General features: G+C 41.1%; 1 protein-coding gene across 1 annotated transcript in view; it reads right to left on the bottom strand.

Annotated features, from left to right (window-relative positions):
• LOC126187297 (F-box/WD repeat-containing protein 7) overlaps positions 1-22,230 on the bottom strand; it is a 143,656-nt gene that overhangs the window by 118,212 nt on the left and 3,214 nt on the right. The window contains exon 3 of the mRNA XM_049928285.1: positions 8,954-9,030. Coding sequence (XP_049784242.1) covers positions 8,954-9,030 — 77 coding nt within the window. The remainder of the gene's footprint in view (positions 1-8,953; positions 9,031-22,230) is intronic.

The raw sequence follows: 22,230 nt of genomic DNA, 5'->3' as shown, positions 1-22,230 counted from the left end.
ACAAAGACCTGGAACAAATGCTGAACAAAATGCTCAGTAATAGATTCTAGGTTGGTGAGGGAAACACTATTCAGAAAAATTACCGGGACACCTGTAGAGGACAGTGTCAAATATATACCTGACCTCTGCCCGTAAGTGCAAAGAAGGATGCATCCCTATGGCAGGAAAGTATTGTTCTCAACAAATCTGTTATTGGCATTTAAGTAGATAACAAGCCTAAGCACGAAGTCGTTTCAAGCCCAGGAGGTGTTTGAGAGATGGACGCTGTCTGTAGTGTTGGAGGGCGAACAGTCTTCCACTGAGGAGAACCTGAGGAAGAAGGAATCACCGAAGCAGCTGCCAAAAGGATGGCATAGATGAAACTCCATACAGACTCATCAATGCTGTTGCGTGGTAGTGCAGTTGGGAGAGTGGCCGAAGAAAAGGTATCCCAAATCGCATTAGTAAAGGCCCACCTGAGAGAGCATCCAGGAGAGTTACGCTGGAGAAAAGACGATTGGAAAATGATCGCTGTCACAAAAATCGTTAACTCCCCACTGAATGAAGGGGAGGAATCTTGGTTACAGACAGAAAAATCAATAGCCAAGTAAGTGACGTGTGCTAAACTAAAGTGTGAGGAGCTCCAATGGAGGAGGCAGAGATCAAGCCCTGCTAGCAGATCTTAAAAGAAGCCTGCCCCAGTCAGTGGTCACAGCACCACTCCACATACTTATGGACATCAAAATCCCCAAGGATAGGGCAGGGGGAGAGCTGTTGAAGGACAGCAAGAAGGACAGGAAGTGTATGAAGTTGGTCTGAGGCAAGATGATGCATATTGTTACCACAAAGTCTAAATGGATCCAAATGCACACTGCTTCCAGCACAGTATGAAGGGAAATCCAGGAACTAACAACATCCATGCGGGCCAACATAGACACCACTGGAGGCTCACAAAGGGCCCAGTCTGGGAGAAGGCTTAGACACCACGAAGAGTCAGCAAACAAGTATCCACAAAATGAGATTCCTGCAATGCAACCTAAGTTACAGAGTAGAGAGAAAGAAAGGGCTGCAATTCTGGAAGGTGACAATAATAACAATTACAGTTTCATTGGAGGTGAGTAGTACAAGGGGCCAGATGGATGTCAAATAATGGGCCTGAATCAGTCACTTATAGCCACTCATCTTCCCATTGATGCAGGACCTTGTACATCAACAGCGAGGTGATAGCATGCAGGGAGATGGCGCATTGAAATACCTGAGGATCACAACACACCTCCTTGGCTGCTTGGTCTGCCCTTTGTTCCCTGCAATTCCCATGTGCCTTGGAGGAGGGCATCCTGGATATTCTGGATGACTTAATATGGAGAAAGTAAATGGCACTCCAAGAATCTGAACAGACAAGAAATCTAGCACTGGAAGAATGTCTCATCTGCTCCAGTGCCTGCAAGATCGCATGTAATTCTGCATCAAAGATAGTAAATCTCTGATGCAGTGGGACCTTGAGGACATGATCTGGGAAAATGACAGAGCAACCAACGGAGTCCCCCTGCGTAGACCCACTCATAAAGACAGCTACATTATTGTGGTGCACATATAAAATGTCTCTAAATATCAAATTAAAAACAGAAGCAGGAGCACAGTCACTGAATATAAAATGACACTGGGCCTCTCCAGTAACCAAGGCGGCAGATGGTTAAAACCCTGGATTTGGGGTTGTACTTGCTACACAACTAGTGACTCCAGCACATGCTGATCCCAAATGGCAGTGTGGCCCATGGACAGTTGAAGAAAAGGCATTCCAGAGGCCGATGAGCAACAGTATGATGTGTGGGTAAAGTCAGAGCTGCAAGAATCTTACATGCCTAGTGCACCAAGAGGAGCTGACGCTGGATGGTAAGTGGCGGTTCCCCGGCTTCAGCACAGAGGCTGGGTATGGGACTGGTCCTATAAGCACTCGTGTCCAGCAGAATCCCCTCATGGTGTCAGCATCAGTTATCTTCAAATATTAAGGCCTCACTGATCCATACACAGTGCCCCCGTAGGTCAGCCACAAGCACATGAAAGACATAAAAACTGGAGCAGACATGCTCTACCTGCTCCCCGTGATCTGTGGCTAAGGCATTAAGATAGTCAGTGCCTCGAGGGTTCTGGCTTTCAGGTCTCTTAAGTGTGGCAACCACAACAATTCTGAGTCAAAAATGAGGCCCGTAACCGCACCGAGTCTCCAAAATGTAGGATGGTATCCCCCATATGCAAGTCAGGCAAATTGAAAAAATGACAAGAAGATTAAAATGAACATATGTCCTTGCAGCCAACTCCTGTAACCTTCGCACTGTAAGTTGCAACTGACAGCTTGCTTTGCAACACTAGAGGAGCAACAGAAAACAGCAAAATCGTTCACAAATAAGGAGCACTGTATAGGACTGATTATCATGGGTGTGATACCATTTATGGCTATGGCAAATAGGGTAACACTTAAAACACTGCCCTGAGGGACACCATTTCTCCTGCTCAAAACGAACTGACAGTGAGGCACCAGTTCGGCTCCGAGAAAACTGTTGAGACAGAAAAGACCATGTGAAGATGGAGAGGTGGCCACAAAAGCCCCACTGATGCAGTTGTTCAAGAATACAATGTCTCCAAGTAGTATCTTACACCTTACTGATATCTAAGAATACACCAATACAGAGATAATTGCCTTGGCAAGACTGCTCTAGCAGGGTCAGGTTGTCGACAGTGGACCGAAATCTCCAGAATCCACACTGAGTGTGGCTAAGGAGTTGTCTGGTCTCTCAAAACCAGACCAGAGGACAGTTAACCATTCACTCCAGGGTCTTTCCTACACAGCTTGTTAAGGCGATACTCATGTAACTACTAGGAGATTTACAGTCCTTTCCCAGTTTCAGGAGAAGTATCAGAACGACCTCCCTCCATGAGTTGGTGAAGTTGCTATCTGCCATATTAGATTAAAACATTTGGGGAGGATAACCTTTGATGCCACTGGCAAATGTCAAAGCTTGCAGTATCAGATTTGGTTGTGTCCAGCTGAAGTATCACAAGTCTCAGACAGTGCCATTTGAGCTCCCACATGGAGAAACAGAAGTTGCAGGCCTCGAAACAGTTGGATCTTAAATCCAACTTGCCCCTCTTTGCAGTAACAATGAAATACCAGATCCTGGCTTACATCAGCTGTAGTTTTTGCAAAATTGCAGCCAGCGTCTAAGCAATGTCTCTGGGCATCATTTGGAGACACCTCTGCTTCAGCAATTCTGCTATTGGTGAACAGCTGCATTTAGCAGAAATCCTCCTCATGGCTTCCTGTACTTTTGTAGAACAACTGGAACTGTTAATAGAGTCCAGGAACGCTTGCCATGACAGTTTTTTGCTCTCCTTAATGACATGTTGAGACTTGACTCTTGTGACTCGAAAGACAGTAAGGTTGTCCACTTTCAGGCGGCATTTAAACCATCAAAAAGACACGTCTGGCCTGGACAGCTCTCTTCTGTCCACCAAGGTACAGGTTGCCAGAAGGAGGTCGCCTCATGAGAGGACTGAAAGACTTTGGTATAGAGAGGTCAGCGGCAGGACAGATCACATGTGTGATGTGGTCCACCCATTCCTGGACACTGTCACGGTGTTCAAACACAGCCAACTGGCTGAACTGTGCCCAGTTTGCTCTGCCTGTCATCCATGTTGGTAGCTTCTGTTCCAGCAATGTGCCATCTAGTAGGTGAATGCTGATTGGGAAGTGGTCAAGGGAGTGAAAGTTATCAATGACCTCCTAGTGAACACGATTGTTGGAGAGCAGAGAGATAGGTTGATGGCCAAGAATGACAAAGTAGCAACACAGAAATGAGTGGGAGTACCAGTGTTTAGAATGCACAGCTCTTGAGATGTTAGGAGGCTCTCCAAAACCTGACCCAGAGGGCAAGTAGGGGTTGGGCCCCACAGGACATGATGGGCATCGAAGTCTCCCAGGAGGAGAAATGGTCAAGGGAGTTGCTCCGAAAGATCTTTGAGAGCCTCAGAGTATACTGCATCCAACTGAGGTAAATACAGAGAGCAAAATGTAAGCTTCTGATGTGCATGAATTTCAACTGCTACTGTTTGCAGGTCAGTAGCCAGGGGGAGAGCAGAAGAGTGATGTGAATTAGTGACAAACACTGCAACTCTTCCCTTGGCTCTTCCTCCAATAGGTGATCCTTGCAGTATAGCTTACAGTCCCACAGCACAGGGACATTTTAAAGATACAAATGTGTTTCTTGTAAACACAAGCAAAGGGGCATGCCTGTGCTCGGCATTTCAGTTTCTCCACATGAGTCCTGAACCCATTCACATTCCATTGTAGTATGGGAACCATGTCAGCTTGCAGTTTAAATGTACCCATATCTTCGCACCAAGGACGTGAAGCTCTTTTAGATCGAGGGCAAGTGGAGGGACTGGCTGGATTCAAGGGATGTAACTCCCTGACGTCCTCCTCATCAGTCAGACATGTCAGAATGATTTCTGACTGCGTCAGGGACAGCTTGTGACCCGAACATTGGGAACCTTTCCCTGCACCTTGTCCCATTGAGGATGAGGGGGAAGGGGCCACTGAAAGGCGCTCTGCTTTGTGTGTGCCTTCTGGATGCTCACAGTGGAAATATTTTTGGTCTTTCTTGTTGCAGTTGCCTGAATTGCTTTGTCCTTAATCTTTTTTTCTTGGCATGTAAACATGCAATTACAGGTGCTTGTGGTGGATACAGGCATGCTAGACATCATCTGCGTGAAGCATCGGCATGGGAATAGATTTCTGCACCATGGAAGAAAATGGGGTGGCAAAGGCAAGGGGTTTCGTTGCCTTATATTCCGTTTTGGCTTTGGCATAGGGGATTCGCTTGAGCACTTTTATTTCCTGTATTTCGCATTGCTCAGCAAAAACAGAGCAGTCTCGACTCCAGACTGGGTACTTCCCATAGCAGTTGACGCAGATCGCAGGAGACAGGCAGTAAGTTCCAGCATTGTGAGCTGGTTTTCTGCACCTCCGTAACTCCTGGTTGTATGGCTGAAACAGTGGCATTTACAGTGCCGCTTAGGGTTTGGTATGCAAGGCTGAACATTAAGTTGAAGGAACACCACCATAACATGTTCAGGAAGTGTTGGAGAATTGAAAGTGACAATAAAAGTGGCAGTCTTTTCAGTGTCTCCATTAGTCCTTCACTTTCATTGCTCCACAGACTATCCTCTGGGATGTCCATTCTTTTTTCATTTCCGCTATGTCCATGTCCACAATATCTGGACATGTGACAATGCCCTTATTAGAGTTGAGAGAGGTGTGCATCTCAACAATGATATCCTATTCACCCAGTTTCTACAATTCCTTAACCATTTGGTGAACGCACTTGCGGCAGATAGCCGCAATATTTAGTTTTCTGTTAGTATCACAGACAGCATTACAATTATGTACACATTCAGATACATATTTGTTGTTCTCAATGGATGTCACCACTTGCTACATTTGCGCGATTCATGCTTTCAGCAGTTTGGTAGCTACTGTTGTTTGCAGTGTGTTTGCTGGTACGCACCTTGTGATGTAAGTATTTTCTATACTTGTGTTTTTCTTTCGCCTCAAGGCAATCTTTCTTTTATATTAGTATATAATGAATATTTGAATCTAGTCAAAGTTCCCATATGAAAATTTCATTACTTTTTACAGTCTTGGATATTGATTTGCTACAATATATTACTTTTACAAAAACATGTGTTTCATTAGACATCATAAAAGCGTGGAAATGGAGAAAAAGGAGGCATTTGACAGGCATCGTCTAATTATTTGTCCTGAAAACTATGAGAAAGTATTGCGAGAAATGTCAGAAGAAGAATTACTAGAATTGTCAGATTCATGTGAATGAGTCAGAAGGGGTCGTTATTGAAGAAGAAAATCACAGCATTGATTCCAAACAATCAACAGATGACCACCTGGTTGAAGAGGGGAAACAACAAACAGAGGATTACCAATTTTACGTAAGAAACGATTAAACTATTTGGATAAGTGAACTGCTTCCTTCTTCTTCTCCTTCTAAAAACACCCTAAAAGTATTGCCAGGTCCAAAAGCAAGTGCTGAAATTATGGAAAAAGAAATTGATGGATTTTACCTATCTATTACTGATGGGATGAATATTTTTCCTTCGGTTAAAAATGTAAAACTAATTGCGGTGCAAAAGCCGCAACGCGCCCACTCATGGAAGTATGAAAGGCATGCCCACCAAAGGGTTAAGGAGTTCCACCTGCTTTGAGCTGCTAGTTTTGACGAACAATGAGAAATAACACAGTTGTTTTATAGATTTTAAAGTGCCAGCACAAGGCCTTCAAAATCCTTGTGGATACAGAAGGGGGAACACTTTTTCAAATGTCCCCTTCTTCCTCTATCACCAAAAACGCATTATTATTCGCAACTCTATGAGCCCTGTTACTGAAGTCTAAAGCATTCTTATTCTCAGGAGGACTAGCCTCTTTTCATTCTATTGGAAGAATGGGTGTGAATACTCCCAAGCGTTACTCCCTTTTTGCTGGAAGCAGAGGGAGATGCTTTCAAGGGTTCCATCTCGGACCCACGAACAGTCATGGAAATAAGGGTCCACCCAAACAGAGCCCTGGATGCCTGAGTAGGCCTTATACAACTGTGGTGTGGCAGGCTGCCCAGAGATTGCCCACTAATGACTGTTCCACACCAATAGCCATGCGTCCCATCAGCCACAGCACACCTTGAGACTGTGGGTTTTTCAAAAAAGGTTTATTCCGTCCTTGTGATCCAGGTGTTCAAGCCAAGATCCCCTTTCCCTAAGACAGACAACATTCCACTGCCGCACCACACTATGCTCACTGAAGTATGCCGAGAGCTTACAGCAATGGGGAACTGGCAGTGCTTACCAGTCCCCAGCTCTGAAACCATTGGGTCGCATTGCCTGTACCCAGCAAATGAATACTGAACCTCCGAGGGCATCGAGAGTTTTGAATTCCTGACTCTTCCATTCCTTTTTATAGATCAGGTACTCCAGTGAGTGAGGATAATGTGGGCTGCAACAGTTCACGCACTTTGGCACTAAGGGTGCAAGGATTCCCCATATGGAGAGGCAAGCCACACTTGTCACAAATAGGATTCTCCTCACATTGCAAAGACATGTGAGCAAAATAGAGACAGGGATATGGGATATAGGGCTTTGTGTAAACCATGACTGACTTTCTGGAAGGGTATCTCCCTCAAAAGCCAGGATGGATGCACTGGTATCAACGTGATTGTCCTTAGCACCCTTCTGGACTCACTGGACAAAATGAAGATCGTGCTGTGCCAGATCTGATCCTTAACAGTCTGAAGGAGGTGGTGCCTGTGCAAAATAATTCCCTGGGTCATATTTAAGGGTTAGTGAGGAATCTGCTGACTGGGATATCTCCTAAACATTCACAAGTATAAAGGGAAGTTGACTGAATGGCAGAAGAGTTTTTAATCAGGAGGAAGCCAGATCACACCTTAATAAGAGAGACAATTTCTCCAGACTTATCTTTGATACATTCTACAGAAAAGAGCTGTTAGGTAGTAGCAAAAATCCCCCTGTGTGTCCTGGAACAAACCGAATAATGAGGAAAGGGTTTTGCCTCAAGCTAGTGAGAGTAGCCCTTCTCCCTGGGGATGACCAGAGAGGGGAAGGCTGTTGAAGTAAAAGTACAGGCAGAAAGATTGCTGCAGATGAGTGGCCAATTGCAAGGAGCTTAGCACACTTCATGTGCAGAGTATACGCTGTGGTACCACCCACCACGATCAGGGGCTCCCCGTGTGGGCAACACCCAGCTACAGCAATGGTCATTGATGGGAGTTCTGATGCCCCTAAAAGATGAGTAAACGCTGCTAGGCATATACAAGGTGGTGACAGCTCAGGTACCAGAAGTATGATCCTTATGTTGTCAGGGGACTCAGCCAGATGGGCACATAACAGCCCCACCACACCGACTGGGTACACTTGCTGTTGAACCAGTGGGTTGGGGGGGGGGGGGGGGGAGGAGGGGAAGGCAGAAGGGGACTCTACAGTGGGGATGGAAGGAAGGGAGGGAGGGAGGGAGAGAGAGGAATGCATGCCTTAGGTGCCAAGGAGGGAGTTCATCCCCAAATACACACACTTTGGGAACAGAATTTAGAATAGGTCACACTCCAAGGGCGACTACAAAAAGCCAAAAAAAAGGGGGGGGGGGGGGGAGGAGGAGTGGAAACATGGGACACAAGACCGAAAAGGAATATCAGAACTGACAGAATAGCCACGTCGTCATAAAGGGAAACACACAGATAGGAGGAGGGGGGAGACAGGAGGGGGGGCGGGGTGAAAGCTAGGATGGGAAGGAGTTGATATGTGGAAGAGAATGCAACCCAGGAGAGAAGAAAGTTGTAACAGCTGCGGGCCACATGAGCGCCACTCACATACCCACAAAAGAGATGTGGGTTCCTTCGGGGGACAATATCTTGTTACACTTAAGACTGCTAAGTATATTTTATCCTAATTAGATACCACAGTACATTTTTCCTGCAATTGATGCTTTATGTAAGACAACAGTGGTAAGTCAGGCACGTCTTTCAGTTTGAAATTAATAATTATAGTACTATGAGTAACTTGCTTTCTCTTTTCCTAATTATAAATGAACGTTTTAGAAATTATTTTCTAGCGCATAACTAGCTTCTCTCCTAGAAAATGAGATGTTATCCAGCACTTATTTTGCCTAAACAGACGAGTCCAAATCAGTAATAAGTATGTTAATTCCTTACTGGGGAGACAATTAAGCATCTTATTGTAATTTAAAAGCTGATGTTTTAGAACACGTAAACCTGTCAGTAAAACTGACAGCACAATCCCCTACTACTAAAAGAGAGAATTTATGAATATTCACAATTTATTTGGCATTCAAATACTCCACTTTGGCCAATCAATAGACTGCTATCTGCTAACATACCTCATTATTCCAGTCTTGCTCTCTGGGAAGAGTTTCTTGCAGGGAAACCCACTTTGTACTTCAAGTTTCCGTTTCCTCTAAAATAAAAAGTTTTGAAATTCATTAAAAATTTTACAAAGGAAATGAATTACATAACATTTGTAGTAAAAAGATAGAGAAAATATTTGGGAAAATGTCAAGCTGTTTAATTAATTATGTCTATGTACAACAGGAAATGTTTTCTGCAGTCTGAAGCCAGAGGGAAAATTTTTCGTTAATACTGAACAAACAAATGTTTCAATAACTATCCATGGAATGACATACATTATGTATTTAAAATGTACAACAATAAACTGTGGTACAGTTAGCTGCAGACTTATTTTTTTATTTGTTGTGAAAATAAGTTTTTTGTCATCATTTCTTATAATCAAAGGACTGGCATGCATCGGTTTTCAAATCCACAGAGGCACAAGTTTGGAACCCAAACCTTGGCATAAATCACATTTTTTCACAAACATATTATGATAAGGAACCAGTCAACTTGTTAATCAGTTAATGAAATAATAAAAATAAAAAAGAATGTGATAAAACTCGCTCTCTGAGGGTTCTGTACAAACCTAATTATGAATATAGATGATAATGATGATAAAACAATAATACTTGTCCCCCGAGCCTCATGGTGGCATGCGTCTCAGTTTACAAACCCTGTCATTTCCAATAAAATACTCTAGCTTTTCATACTTGTTGTCTTCACCACCACCACCACCACCACCACCACCACCACCACAAGTTGATTGCCAGGGCTGGCGTGGTGTTCTGCTTATATAGATGTAATGGCAACCTCTGGAACCTTCCATAGATGGCTGGAGTTGTACATGTGCGTAAGGCAAGTATAGCAGATCCAAGTGGCTGCATTTCTTCCAAACTGTGAAGCAACTGCTAGCAAGATAGGGTGTGTGCTGAAGAGACTGACTGAGACCATTGTTTTGGCCTGCCTCCTAGATAAGAGAGATTTTACGCACCAAATGGTTCAAATGGCTCTGAATACTATGGGACTTAACATCTGAGGTCATCAGTCCCCTAGAACTACTTAACCCTAACTAACGTAAGGACATCACACATATCCATGCCCGAGGCAGGATTCGAACCTGCGACCGTAGCAGTCACACGGTTCCGGACTGAAGCACCTAGAACTGTTCGGCCACAGCGGCCGGCTTGTTACACACCACTGAAGACAACATAGGTCTTTCTGTTCCTGCTGTCCCCTGTGAATGTGGCAGCATTTACAATGGTCAAACTACTCGCACTATTGCCAAGTGTTGTGCAGTGTATTCAGAACATATTAAACACAGGGAATTCGAGAAGTCGGCCATGGCTGAAAACTGCCTAAGAAAAAAAAAAAAAAAAAAGACAGCACAAAAAAAAAAAGTTAAAAAAAGATGAGAGTTTTGGCTCAAATATCATTCATATTGGGATTTTGTTATCAAAGAAGCAACCAAAATTAGAATAAACAGCAACAGTTTAAACAGAGACCAAGATTGTAGACTTAGTAGAGTATGGGGCAAAGCAAAGATGTAGGCTTGACACTTTCGGGTAAGCAGGAGCAGCGGTTTGAAATGTGGCACTGGCCCCTCACGCCATGTGAGGTCACAAGGTCCCACAGCACAATGGAGCCACTATGAGCTGCCAAACTTGCCTTCTGTGCCTCTCGGGAAGGGTCCAGATGCTGCCATTACATCTATACAAGCAGAACATTGTGCCAGCTCCAGCAGTCAGTTATTTAACTCATGATGATGATGGTGGAGACAGCTATTGAAAATTCAAAAAGACGTGGCTTGTAAACTAAGAAGATTTTATAGGATGACGACAATGATGATGATTATAATAATAATATAATTATAGCCAGACCGAGATTCAATCCTGTGACCTCTCAGTTTCCAGGCACATGCGTTACTGCTAGATCTCCAAGGCCCAACATGTGTAGATGGTTGACCTACAGGTTTTGCTGAATGAATTTGTATCAAAATATGTGACACATACAGCTGATTCTTTTGAATGAATTGATATAAAGGCCTAAGTTAGTTATACATATAACTGATCTATTGAATGCATTGACTTAAAAAGTTAAATTATTTACTCCACCAAGGGACTGTCGACTTGATACCTCTACCCATTTTCTGAGAAAATGGGGTCATAATGAAAAGAAATACGGATTAAAAAATTGCAAACATTTTTTTATGCGGCATAATTACAAATTAACAACTTTCAGATTTTCTCCTTCACTTCTACTGTAAACTTGCCTCAGGTCTGATGAACAAATTGGGGAGTATCAAACTATGTGACATAAATGACTGCATTTAAATTTTTCACACTGCTAAGGGACTGTAGGCCTTAGTACGTGACAAATTTCAACTTGATATCTCAACCTATTCCTGAGAAAAAAGGAACTTAAAACTCCGTCAGACAAACAGAGACAAAAAGTGATCCTATAAGAGTTATGTTTTTACCAATGAGGTAAGGAACCCTAAAAAGAAATACAAGGTCTGTCTAAAAAGTATCCAATCTTTGACTTTCCCGCGCAAACTAGAGATAATAGTGTGGCGCCATTGTACACAGTAAAGGAAGAGACCTTTAAGCGTATGCATAGATTTTGTCCCCACCTTCCAGCGCATCAGTCGCTGCCTGTCAGTCACTGAGTGATGTGCTACACAATGTGTTCGTTGGATTACCGATTCTCTCAAGATGACTGAACGTGTTGAGCAAAGATACTGCAACAAATTTTGTCAAAAAGCTTGACGATTCTCAAAGCGAAACAATTTGTAAGATTCAGCATCTCTCTTTTCTAATTCATTCATGCTGTTCTCATACGCTTCAACCTCATTTCGTGGTTGTACAATGGTAGTCTGGATGTACTGATTTGATTTAAAAGGGATGTCTTGATCCCAGCTTTCTACCTCACTTCCACATTCCATAACTTATTCATCTTGGTCCTCTGGGTAGGAGATCTAAGGAATTTCATTTCTGATGCCTGTAGTCTTGATAACTCTCTCTTTTGAGAGTACATGCTTGGGCACCATAGGTCAATACTGATATAAAGTAGCTGTTTAACATCACTGATTCTGCTTTTACTAGAATCATGGCTCCCATAAAATGGTTCTCACTTGTTGGTAAAATTCAGAATCTTTTTGCACTCTGTTGGTAGTCTCCAGTCAAATCAAATTACTCTTAGAGATTATACTTCTAGGGTATGGAAAATGATCCACACAAACTAGATGGTATTTCTAGTTTCACATTTGCAGGATGCCCATCTCTGTTGACTACAATCACCACTGTCTTGGTCTTGCTGGTGTGTAGGTTGTATTTGTGGAACTGAGATTTCAAACACGCTGAGTCTGGTCTAAACTTACTCTTCTGTTTCACCCCAGATCCTGATATCATCAGCAAAGGCAACAGCATTGTCACTGAAACTCTTCTAGTGTTCTTTATTATATCATCCATGACATTGCCTTGCTGAATTACTCTCTTGGTCTGGAAAATCATCCCTCTGCAACTGGTACACAGCTAGTACAGTCCTTTTACAGCATCTGGATTTTCCTTATCAGTCCTTTGGGTAAATTCCTTTTCCTCAAGCACTCCCAGATCTTCTCTCTTGCAACACTATCATGACTTTTTTTACATCTAGGAACACAATTAACATATTCTTGCCATTCTCCCAATAGTTTTACATCAGCATGCAGGTACTAAAAACTAGAGAAACTGTTGATCTATTAGTTCTGTAGCCATACTTCTCCTCTTCCAGTTGTCGTTCTATGATCATTTTCCACCTTCACTCCGTGATTTTCTGAAGAATTTTCAGACCTTGCGGCAGCAGAGTTATTCCTCTATAATTAGTAGGCTTCCATTAACTGTCGCTCTTAAGCAGAGGCATCGTAGTATCTTTGCTCCAGTCTACAGCCATCTTGTTGTCTTTCTACATTGCACTGAGTGTTCTGTGCCATCACTGTTGGTCCTGGATACCTGCTGCCTTTATCACATTCTCATTCACTTCAACTGCAACTCGAGATTTTTTTTTTTTCCCTTCAGTCATAGATTTTAATACTGTCTCTGTTTCTGTACAGGTGATTGGAGGCTCCTTTAAGTTTCAATACCAGGTTCTGTGTTGCAGTCAACTGATCCATTCAGTAGTTGGTTGAAATGGTCCTTCAGGACTATTTCTTATGTCACTTTCTTTTCTAATCAGATTTTAATTTTCCTCATCATCCTTAAGTGCCTTTTGGCATTCACTTGTTTCCTTTTACCTCTAATAATACTATACAGAAGTTTCTTATTGCCCCTCCTATCCTCCAGTTTCCGTGTGAGTATCTGCCATGTCTTGGTCTTTTCTACAGCAACTGTTCTTTCAACTTCCAATTTATCATTTTGGTACATTTTTTTCAGATCTCTGATTCATTTCTAGTAAGCTTCAGTTTCATTTTTCCTCAATCCACCCTTTTTTTAAGATTCCTTTCTCTTATTGGTGTTCTCACTCTTTCGTTCAACCAATGCATTTCCTTTTCCCTTGCTCTCACTTGCCTTCCCACTGTGCCATGGGCAGCACAATTTGTTTTGGAGATGAGACTGGTGCCACTCTGGTTCAATGATTCTCTGGGCAGGGATGGTGTTTACCCTCCAGCAAAAATAGTGATATCTTGCAGCTCTGGAAGTGGGTAGGACTTCACTGTAAGCCAGGCAGAATCTTATTGACTGTGGAGTGCTAGTGGTAAGGGACAGTAGATGTGTCGGCAGCCCCATGCTCTATTGGTTGTGATACAGACTTGGTGTTTGGAGAGTGTATGGTTTTCTGGTGGTCTGTGGGCAGTTATTGCTGCAATTTCTGGCATTCTGGGCACAGTACCTTATTGGTAGTAAATATGATTGTGTGCTTAATGTGACAGTGCCTCAATCAGGTACTGTAATCTGGCATTTTACTATTTCTGACCACACTTATGCTCAGTGATTGCACCGTTTGCTTCCATGGAAACGAGTGACTTGTTTTTTGAGATAAAGGCCAGGTTACATGTCACAAATTACCCTGCATGTTTAATGGGAACAATATTTCAGAAACAGTTATTTAAATTGAGGCTGTAACACGCCATCATGCCTTATGGCTAAAACTGATTTTCAGGTAAACATTTAAGTGGTTAATTATGATGCTAATTCTGTATGCTGCTGAGGATACATTGTTTACCAGTTTGCCCGTGCAATGGAGCCAGGTGACTGTTAATTGCAGGCAAGGTGAGCAAGATTGTGGGATTGAAATCTGAAACCTGTGCAGACTTATTGAAGGGAACCATTGTTCCTAAATGTTTGATTTTTGTGTTATAATCATTCTGTAGTCTTGTATTAGATCTTGCGTGTACTATCACTAAGCTGTTTGCTAAAGGTATTCTGATTTTTAAATATGGTCATCTACCAGATTACAACTTTTTTCAATTCTTCAGAAGTTGCTATTCAGCCTTGTTTTTACAGTGGGTGATGTTACCTTGTTTGTTTATAAAAATATCTTTGGTATAACTGTAAGTGTGAGTACATTCTAAATTGTTTGAGATCAAATGAATTTTACAACTTTTCTTGTCATCTGTCATGTATTTTCAAAATTATTGTACAAAATAAACCTACAAATTTTTGGTATTTATAACCCAACTGCCCCCATCTGCCAGTCCTAATGCCAAGTATCACCACACTACAAACTTTTAGCACTTGCTTCACCTATGTGTCTCAGTCTAATACATTCAGCCGATCCCATTTTCACTTCATCTTTTGGTGTAAGAGTTATTTTGTTCTGATAATAAGCTCTCCTAGGCTTTTTTGGAGCTCCCATACCTTGACTTATGACATTTTACAATTCTGTAATTTTTGAATGTGGATGTTTTTCGAATCTGCTACTAGCAATCAATGCTCATTATCTAAGCTCTCACTGGGTATTACTCTAACATCTACAACAAGTCTACTCCTTTCTTCTTCTGTGATGAAATAATCTATTACAGTATTATGCTGCCCACCCCAGCTGTATCTTGTTACCTGATGACAACATTTCCAGAACCAGCTATTTTCCACAATCAATCCGTTCCTCATAAAAAAACCAAGCCTGTGTTCACTTTCTTCCAGTCATTAGTGAATGAGACAGGAACTGAAACTGAGGTAGCAAAGCAAAAGCTGAAATGCCTAACTCCATTTTCAAATGTTCCTTTGCAAAGGAAAACCCCAGAGAATTGCCCCAATTTAATCCTCAAACCACCAAAAAGATGAATGAAATAAGTATTACTGTCAGTAGGGTTGAGAAACAGCCAAAATTGTTAAAACTGAATGAAGTCCTGGGACTGACAGAATCCCTGTCAGATCCTACACTGAATTTACAGCTGAGTTAGCCTATATTTTAACTATAATCTATCATAATTCCCTCTAACAAAAAGCTGTGCCCAGCCCTTGGAAAAAAAAGCACGTAGCATACCCATCTACAAGAAGGGTAGTAGAAGTGATCCACGAAACTATTGTCCAATATCCTTGAAATCGGTATGATGTAGAATCTCATGACATACTCTAAGCTCAAACATTATGAGGTATCTCGAACAGAAAGACCTCCTCAACAGCAATCGGCATGGATTACAAAAACACTGATCATGTGAAATCCAACTCTCAGACATAACATACTGAAAGCTTTGGATCAAGGCACTCAGGTAGATGCAGTATTTCTTGATTTCTGAACACAAAACATCTGCTTTTTGTCAAAAGCACAATCATATGGGGATCAAGTGAAATTTGTGACTGGACTGAGGACTTTTTGGTAGGGAGGACATAACATGTTATCTTGGATGGCGAGTCAGCATCAGATGTAGAAGTAACTTCAAGTGTGCCCCAGGGAAGTGTGATGGGATGCTTGCTATTCATGTTGTACAGTAGTAACCTTGTAGACAGTATTAATAGTAACCTTAGACTTTTTGCAGATGATGCAGTCATCTATAATGAAGTACTGTTTGAAACAAGCTGCATAAATATTCAGTCAAATCTTGATAATATTTCGAAGTGGTGAAAGCATTGAAAACTTGCATTAAATGTTCAGAAATGTAAAACCGTGTACTTCACAAAATGAAAAAATTTAGTACTCTATGATTAAAATATCAACGAGTCACTGCTGGAATCTGCCAACTCAGACAAATACTTGGGTTTGAAATGGTAATTAAATGGACACCCTGGCTGCAAACAGGCATTGATGTACTTCATTGGGGACATGTTGAAAATGTGTGCCCCAACCGGGACTCGAACCCAGGATCTCCTGCTTACATGGCAGACGCACTATCCATCTGAGCCACCGAAGGCACAGAGGATAGTGCGCCTGCAGGGACTTATCCCTTGCTTCCCGTGAGACCCACATTCCCAACATGTCCACACCACTACATTCATAGTGCGCCTAATACAATGTAGTGGTGTGGACATGTTGGGAATGTGCGTCTCACGGGAAGCGTGCAAGGGATAAGTCCCCGCAGGCGCACTATCCTCTGTGCCCTCAGTGGCTCAGATGGATAGAGCATCTGCCATGTAAGCAGGAGATCCCGGGTTCAAGTCCCGGTCGGGGCACACATTTTCAACATGTCCCCAATGAAGAACATCAACACCTGTTTGTAGCTAGGGTGTCCATTTAATAATCATTTCATTTCTAGCAAAGCTGCATGGTCATCAACAGTAACTGTTCTTTCAGGAACAGATACTACCGTCATATACAGGGCTATTACAAATGATTGAAGAGATTTCATAAATTCACTGTAGCTCCATTCATTGACATATGGTCACGACACACTACAGATACGTAGAAAAACTCAAAGTTTTGTTCGGCTGAAGCCGCACTTCAGGTTTCTGCCACCAGGCCAGGAAGTGGGAGAATACAAGGTCTACCTGTCAGGAGTCAAAGCAGGAATAGCACAATGGGGTGTAGGGCTTTGCATGGCCTCCACGCTCTCCCGACTTAACCCCATGTGATTTCTTTCTGTGGGGTTATGTGAAAGATTCAGTGTTTAAACCTCCTCTGCCAAGAATACGTGCCAGAACTGCGAGCTCACATCAACGATGCTTTCGAACTCATTGATGGGGACATGCTGCGCCGAGTGTGGGAGGAACTTGGTTATCGGCTTGATGTCTGCCGAATCACAAAAGGGGCACATATCGAACATTTGTGAATGCCTAAAAAAACTTTGAGTTTTTGTATGTGTGTGCAAAGCATTGTGAAAATATCTCAAATAATAAAGTTATTGTAGAGCTGTGAAATCGCTTCAATCATTTGTAATAACCCTGTATAAATACCTGGGTGTAATACTTTACAGTGACATGAAATGGAATGATTACACAGGCTCAGCTGTGGGTCAAGCAGGTGGTACACTTTGGTTTATTGCTTACAGATCACTTGTGCAACCAGTTCTAAAATATTGCTCAAATGTGTCGGACCCATACCAGATAGGACTAACAGGACATACTGAACATATACAGAGAAGGACATCATAAATGGTCATCGGTTTGTTTAATGAGTGTGAGAGTGCCTCAGAGATACTGAAGGAACTGAACTGGCAGACTCTTGAAGATAGACGTAAACTATCCCAAAAACAAAAAGTTTCAAGAACTGGCTTTAAAGGATGACTCTAGGAATATTTTACAATGCCCTATGCACCACTCAGATAGGGATTGTGAGGATAAGATTAGAATAATTACTGCATGCATAGAGGCATTCAAACAATCATTCTTCCCACCCTCCAATGTAACGGGAAGAAACCTTAACAACTGGTACAAAGTGGCATACCCTCTGCCATACACCTCACAGTGGTTTGCAGAGTATAGATGTAGATGGGTGAAGCTGGAGGTGATGTCAGATCAACTGCAGAAAATGCTAGCACAATGCTTCAATTCTTGTCTGCAGATACACCTTTGACAGAAGCTGTCAACACAGTAGTCTACACCATACATTAAATCTTTGCCTATGAGAGTCTACTTGTGAAAAGGTATCTTATGTGAAATTATTGGGGGTAAAACCATCATTACACCGTATGTGGAGTTTTAGAACTGAACATTTTATGCATACTCCCAAAAATTTTTCATCCAAATTTCAAAGCAAATAAAAGAATATGGTAATGCCAGGTTACAGGAACAATTACAAGTTGTATGATCCGATAACAAAGAAAATAATTTCAGTAAATGTGGTTTTCATTGAAAATACTACAGGATACCCTAAAGAACTTGGGTCCTCAACATTATGTACAAATACAACTTCCCGACAGATCCAGAAGACAAAATTCAACGACCTGTAGAAGATGGAGCATCTGAGGTCATCAACTTGGAATGAATCTTAGAAACCATTATGAATTACACCATCGAGTTCATTTCCAAAACTATGTGGCTTGCACAGCAGTCACTGGTGAACCACAAACTTTAAAGGAGGCAATGGCATTAAGAGAGACTGAGAAGTGATATGAAGGAATGAAATGTCCTCATTGGCAATAAACAATACCTTGGACTGACTGGATCTACCTCCAGATCATCAGTCTACTGATTGTAATCAGTTTATGACATTAAACGTAGACCAAATGGTGGTATAAATCTATAAATTAAAGAAAAGCCTTTATGGACTGGAGCACTATCCACGATGTGGGAATCAAAAGTTTGTTCTTTTCATACAGCTTTTTTTCTTTTTTTCATTTCAAACAGCTTAATTCAGATAATTGTGTGTTTTGTGCTCCAGTTGATGGCCTTAGGCACTTTTTAGCAATTTTTGTCGATGAAGGACGAGTTCTGAGAAAATCAATCACAGTTATAAATAAATACTTGAATTCAAGATTCATTTTGAAACTGTGCTTGATAATCCCAGATACTTTGTAGAATAGGAAACCAGCTGGGACTGTGAAACTAAAGAAGTGATCATCTGTTAAGAGGGCTATATTAGTTGCAACTTAGAAAGTTCATCATGAACAACTGTTACCTCATGCAACATCTACTGATTACGTACAGTTTACAGATGCATTTTGAACAGTGTCCAGCTAATGAAGACAAGAAAGTCCTGGGAAATTCTATTTTGCAAGTCTGTAGGTGGGTTTCTGTTTGCACTGACTGTGACAGACATGATACAATGTTTTCTGTCAGTTAAGTAACTCAGGTTCTCAAAACTCTGGACCTGAGCACTGGACTGCTGTTAAATGCATGCTAAAACATCTTCAAGGTACAAGAGACAAAGGTATTAAACCTCATATACTCAGATTCCAATTTTGTTGTAGATATTGATACTTGTTCAACAGTGAGTTATGTCAGCAATGACTGATCACCTGACCTATTCTCAAAGACTGCCCATCCTACCCTTAAAGCTTGTAATGTATTCTGCGAGTTATATATTTTGAACTACTGATTTGAATTATATTTTCTTGATTTCTATATCACTGTGAGATGATCTATGGATGAATAAAGAAAAAACAATTAACCACTGGACCAGTTACATAGTCATCTCGCAGGCAAAAATATGTCGCCACACCTACAATAAAAGTGGTGTTGCACCATCCAACACAGCTGCTGACAATATAGCTTCATACATTCTTGCAGCAATTCAGGGCAACAAGGAACAACCAAGTCTTTGCAGACAACTTAAGTGCATTGCAATTGTTAAAAAGTAATAAACATCACAAAAATCTGAACACAAAGTTTCATTACATTTATGGAAAGAAACGTGATGGTCCTATTCTTGTCTCCTAAAATCAAGTCAGAAGATCAATTGGCACATATGTTTACAAAATCACTTGCCGAAGAAAAGTTCCAAACTAACTGAAGATGACTATCAATTGTATCTTTAAAAGCAGCAAACAAGAGTAGGAGTGTTTCACAGTGGCTTGTTGTGCTACGTATCCTGTGCTGTCTGTGCACAGATTGACAACTTATCAGTGCCTCTGATTTTTTAAATATCTTTGCCACTTCTGACAGACATATGTTCTGCTATTTCTTTATGTACCGTTCTGTCTTCTTATCACTGTTAAAGGAATCTGCTGTGTGTGTCTTGTGTTTGCAGTCCCTTTTCCCTTTTCAAGCAATGAAACTTATTCACCCCAAACTGTCCAACAAAGTAGGCGAATGGAATTTTATAGTCTAAGACCTTGTGTTGGTAAGTTATTACATGCAAAGTTTCACATTTATCACGCACTTACTTCCGGAGATATGAAAAGCCAAACTTTACATTTTTTTCAAGCAGCTATTTCTTTGACTGACTGCTTCAAATTATCCCTACGAAGATCACTCATAAAATATTTTCTTACAATTTCATTTAAAACCAAAAAAATTCTACAATATGGTGTAGTTTTGTTTCTTTCAAGAAAATACTGCTGGTGATGTGTTTCAAAGTTACTGAAAACTCGGTGGCACGCTGTTGCAACCTGCACTATGGATCTCTGCAAATACCTGATAGGTGATCATGTTTAATGGAAACATTGCAACTGTTCAAATAAAATTTCATCATGATCCATGACAGGCATCGGGAACCTCTAGTTCATCACAATTGGATGAACTGGAAAGGAACCCATACAAAAACAAACAAACAAACAAACAAATGTTCCATTTTTATATATCAGATTGTCCACGGATATGAAAAAGATCACTAAAATATACATGTTTAAAAAGGCCGTGAAATATGCTTCATCAGTCTCAGTAAACCATACCACACAGAGATTACTTAGTGGACTCTTATTAGTGGTTAATAATGAAATATGCCTAAGATCTACAGTGCATAATACTAATGTCTTATTATTTTCCCAAGATAAACATCTCACTCATCATGGGAAGAGGAATGCTGATTCAGTTTTACACACAAATTGGGAGGACGACATGGAAATGTGTACAGCGAATTGTAGCATGTTTATGGTCCTGGAGTAAGTTTTCTTGGGGTCAATTTTCCAGACAGACTGAGGGGAGTACAATGGACTTGTAAGCATGTTAGTGATGCTGATGTTATGCACCAGCTGGTGTCTGTGGCATGTACAATGAGTGTGGAGGTACGTGAATAAAGAGTCTAAAAGTATTTCTTATAAGTTATGTTGTGCAAATTATGTGTGAACATCAGATTAGATTCAGTTTTCGTTCCATAGACCCAAAAATGACACGATTCTCATAGATGCGGAACATGTCAAAAAGTACAACATAAAACATTTGAATATAACACCCACTACCCAGATCATTTGGCAGGAGATTGTCAAAATAGATGAATACATTACTGTGAACTGAGACTGCTAATATTTCCAGAATTAATACACTGTCAGAATGAAACACAGTTATGCACTTTAATACATTTATCATACAAAAAATACCTGATCCTGACTACTGTAACCAAGTGCTGTCAAAACTTAAATCTAACAGACATTTTTACTTAAGCTGGCCTGACAGTCCCTGTCAAGATATTATCCATAGAGTACAAAAGAGTTGCCTATCAAAAAGTCTTCCAAGCTCTGTTGAAACTGTGGTTTATCTGAAACCAAGTTTTTAATTTGCAACAGGGACCAAACAAATGAGGCCGTGCAATTGTTAGGACACTGACTTATTTGAGAGGACAGAAATCGCCATGTCTGGCCATCCCAATTTATGTTTTCCATGGATTTCCTAAATAATTTTCAGGAAATACCAAGATGGTTCCTTTGGCAAGGCCACAGCCAACTGTCTGTTCCATCCACGTAATAACATCCTGATATATTCTATGTCTCTGTATAACTGAGCTATTTATTTTGATTGTACAATGATGACAAAGCCTGAATCATTATGAGATAGTGACTGGATGAATGAATGAATGAATGAATGTATGTATAAATAAACTGCCAGTCAGATCAAATCAGATCAGATCATTCAGTCATTCATCCATCCAACGTTCACAATTCAATCTCTCATTTTCTAGCTATGAAGACAATCAACTGAGGTGTATCCATTGTGTAAGCAGAAATAAAAATTCAGTAACAAAATGAATTTGTAGAAAATGTTTATATATATATTATTTTCTTCTTCCAAAGCCTTATATTATACCCACACCATAAAACCATGTAGTATTTCTTTTTATCAGACATTTGAAACAAATCTATAAAACATACCTAGTAAAATATCATGGTGAACATAAACTACAACTGAAATTTTAAACAGTAAGAGAGAGAGAGAGAGAGAGAGAGAGAGAGAGAGAGAGAGAGAGTGTGTGTGTGTGTGTGTGTGTGTGTGTGTGTGTGTGTGTGTGTGTGTGTGTGTGCGCGCTGTTGACAAAGGCCTTATTG

This window comes from Schistocerca cancellata, chromosome 5 (genome assembly GCF_023864275.1).
Source record: "Schistocerca cancellata isolate TAMUIC-IGC-003103 chromosome 5, iqSchCanc2.1, whole genome shotgun sequence".
NCBI classification, from domain to species: Eukaryota; Metazoa; Arthropoda; class Insecta; order Orthoptera; family Acrididae; genus Schistocerca; species Schistocerca cancellata.
Note: the sequence above shows the minus strand (reverse complement) of the source record. Positions and strands in the feature narration are given on the sequence as shown.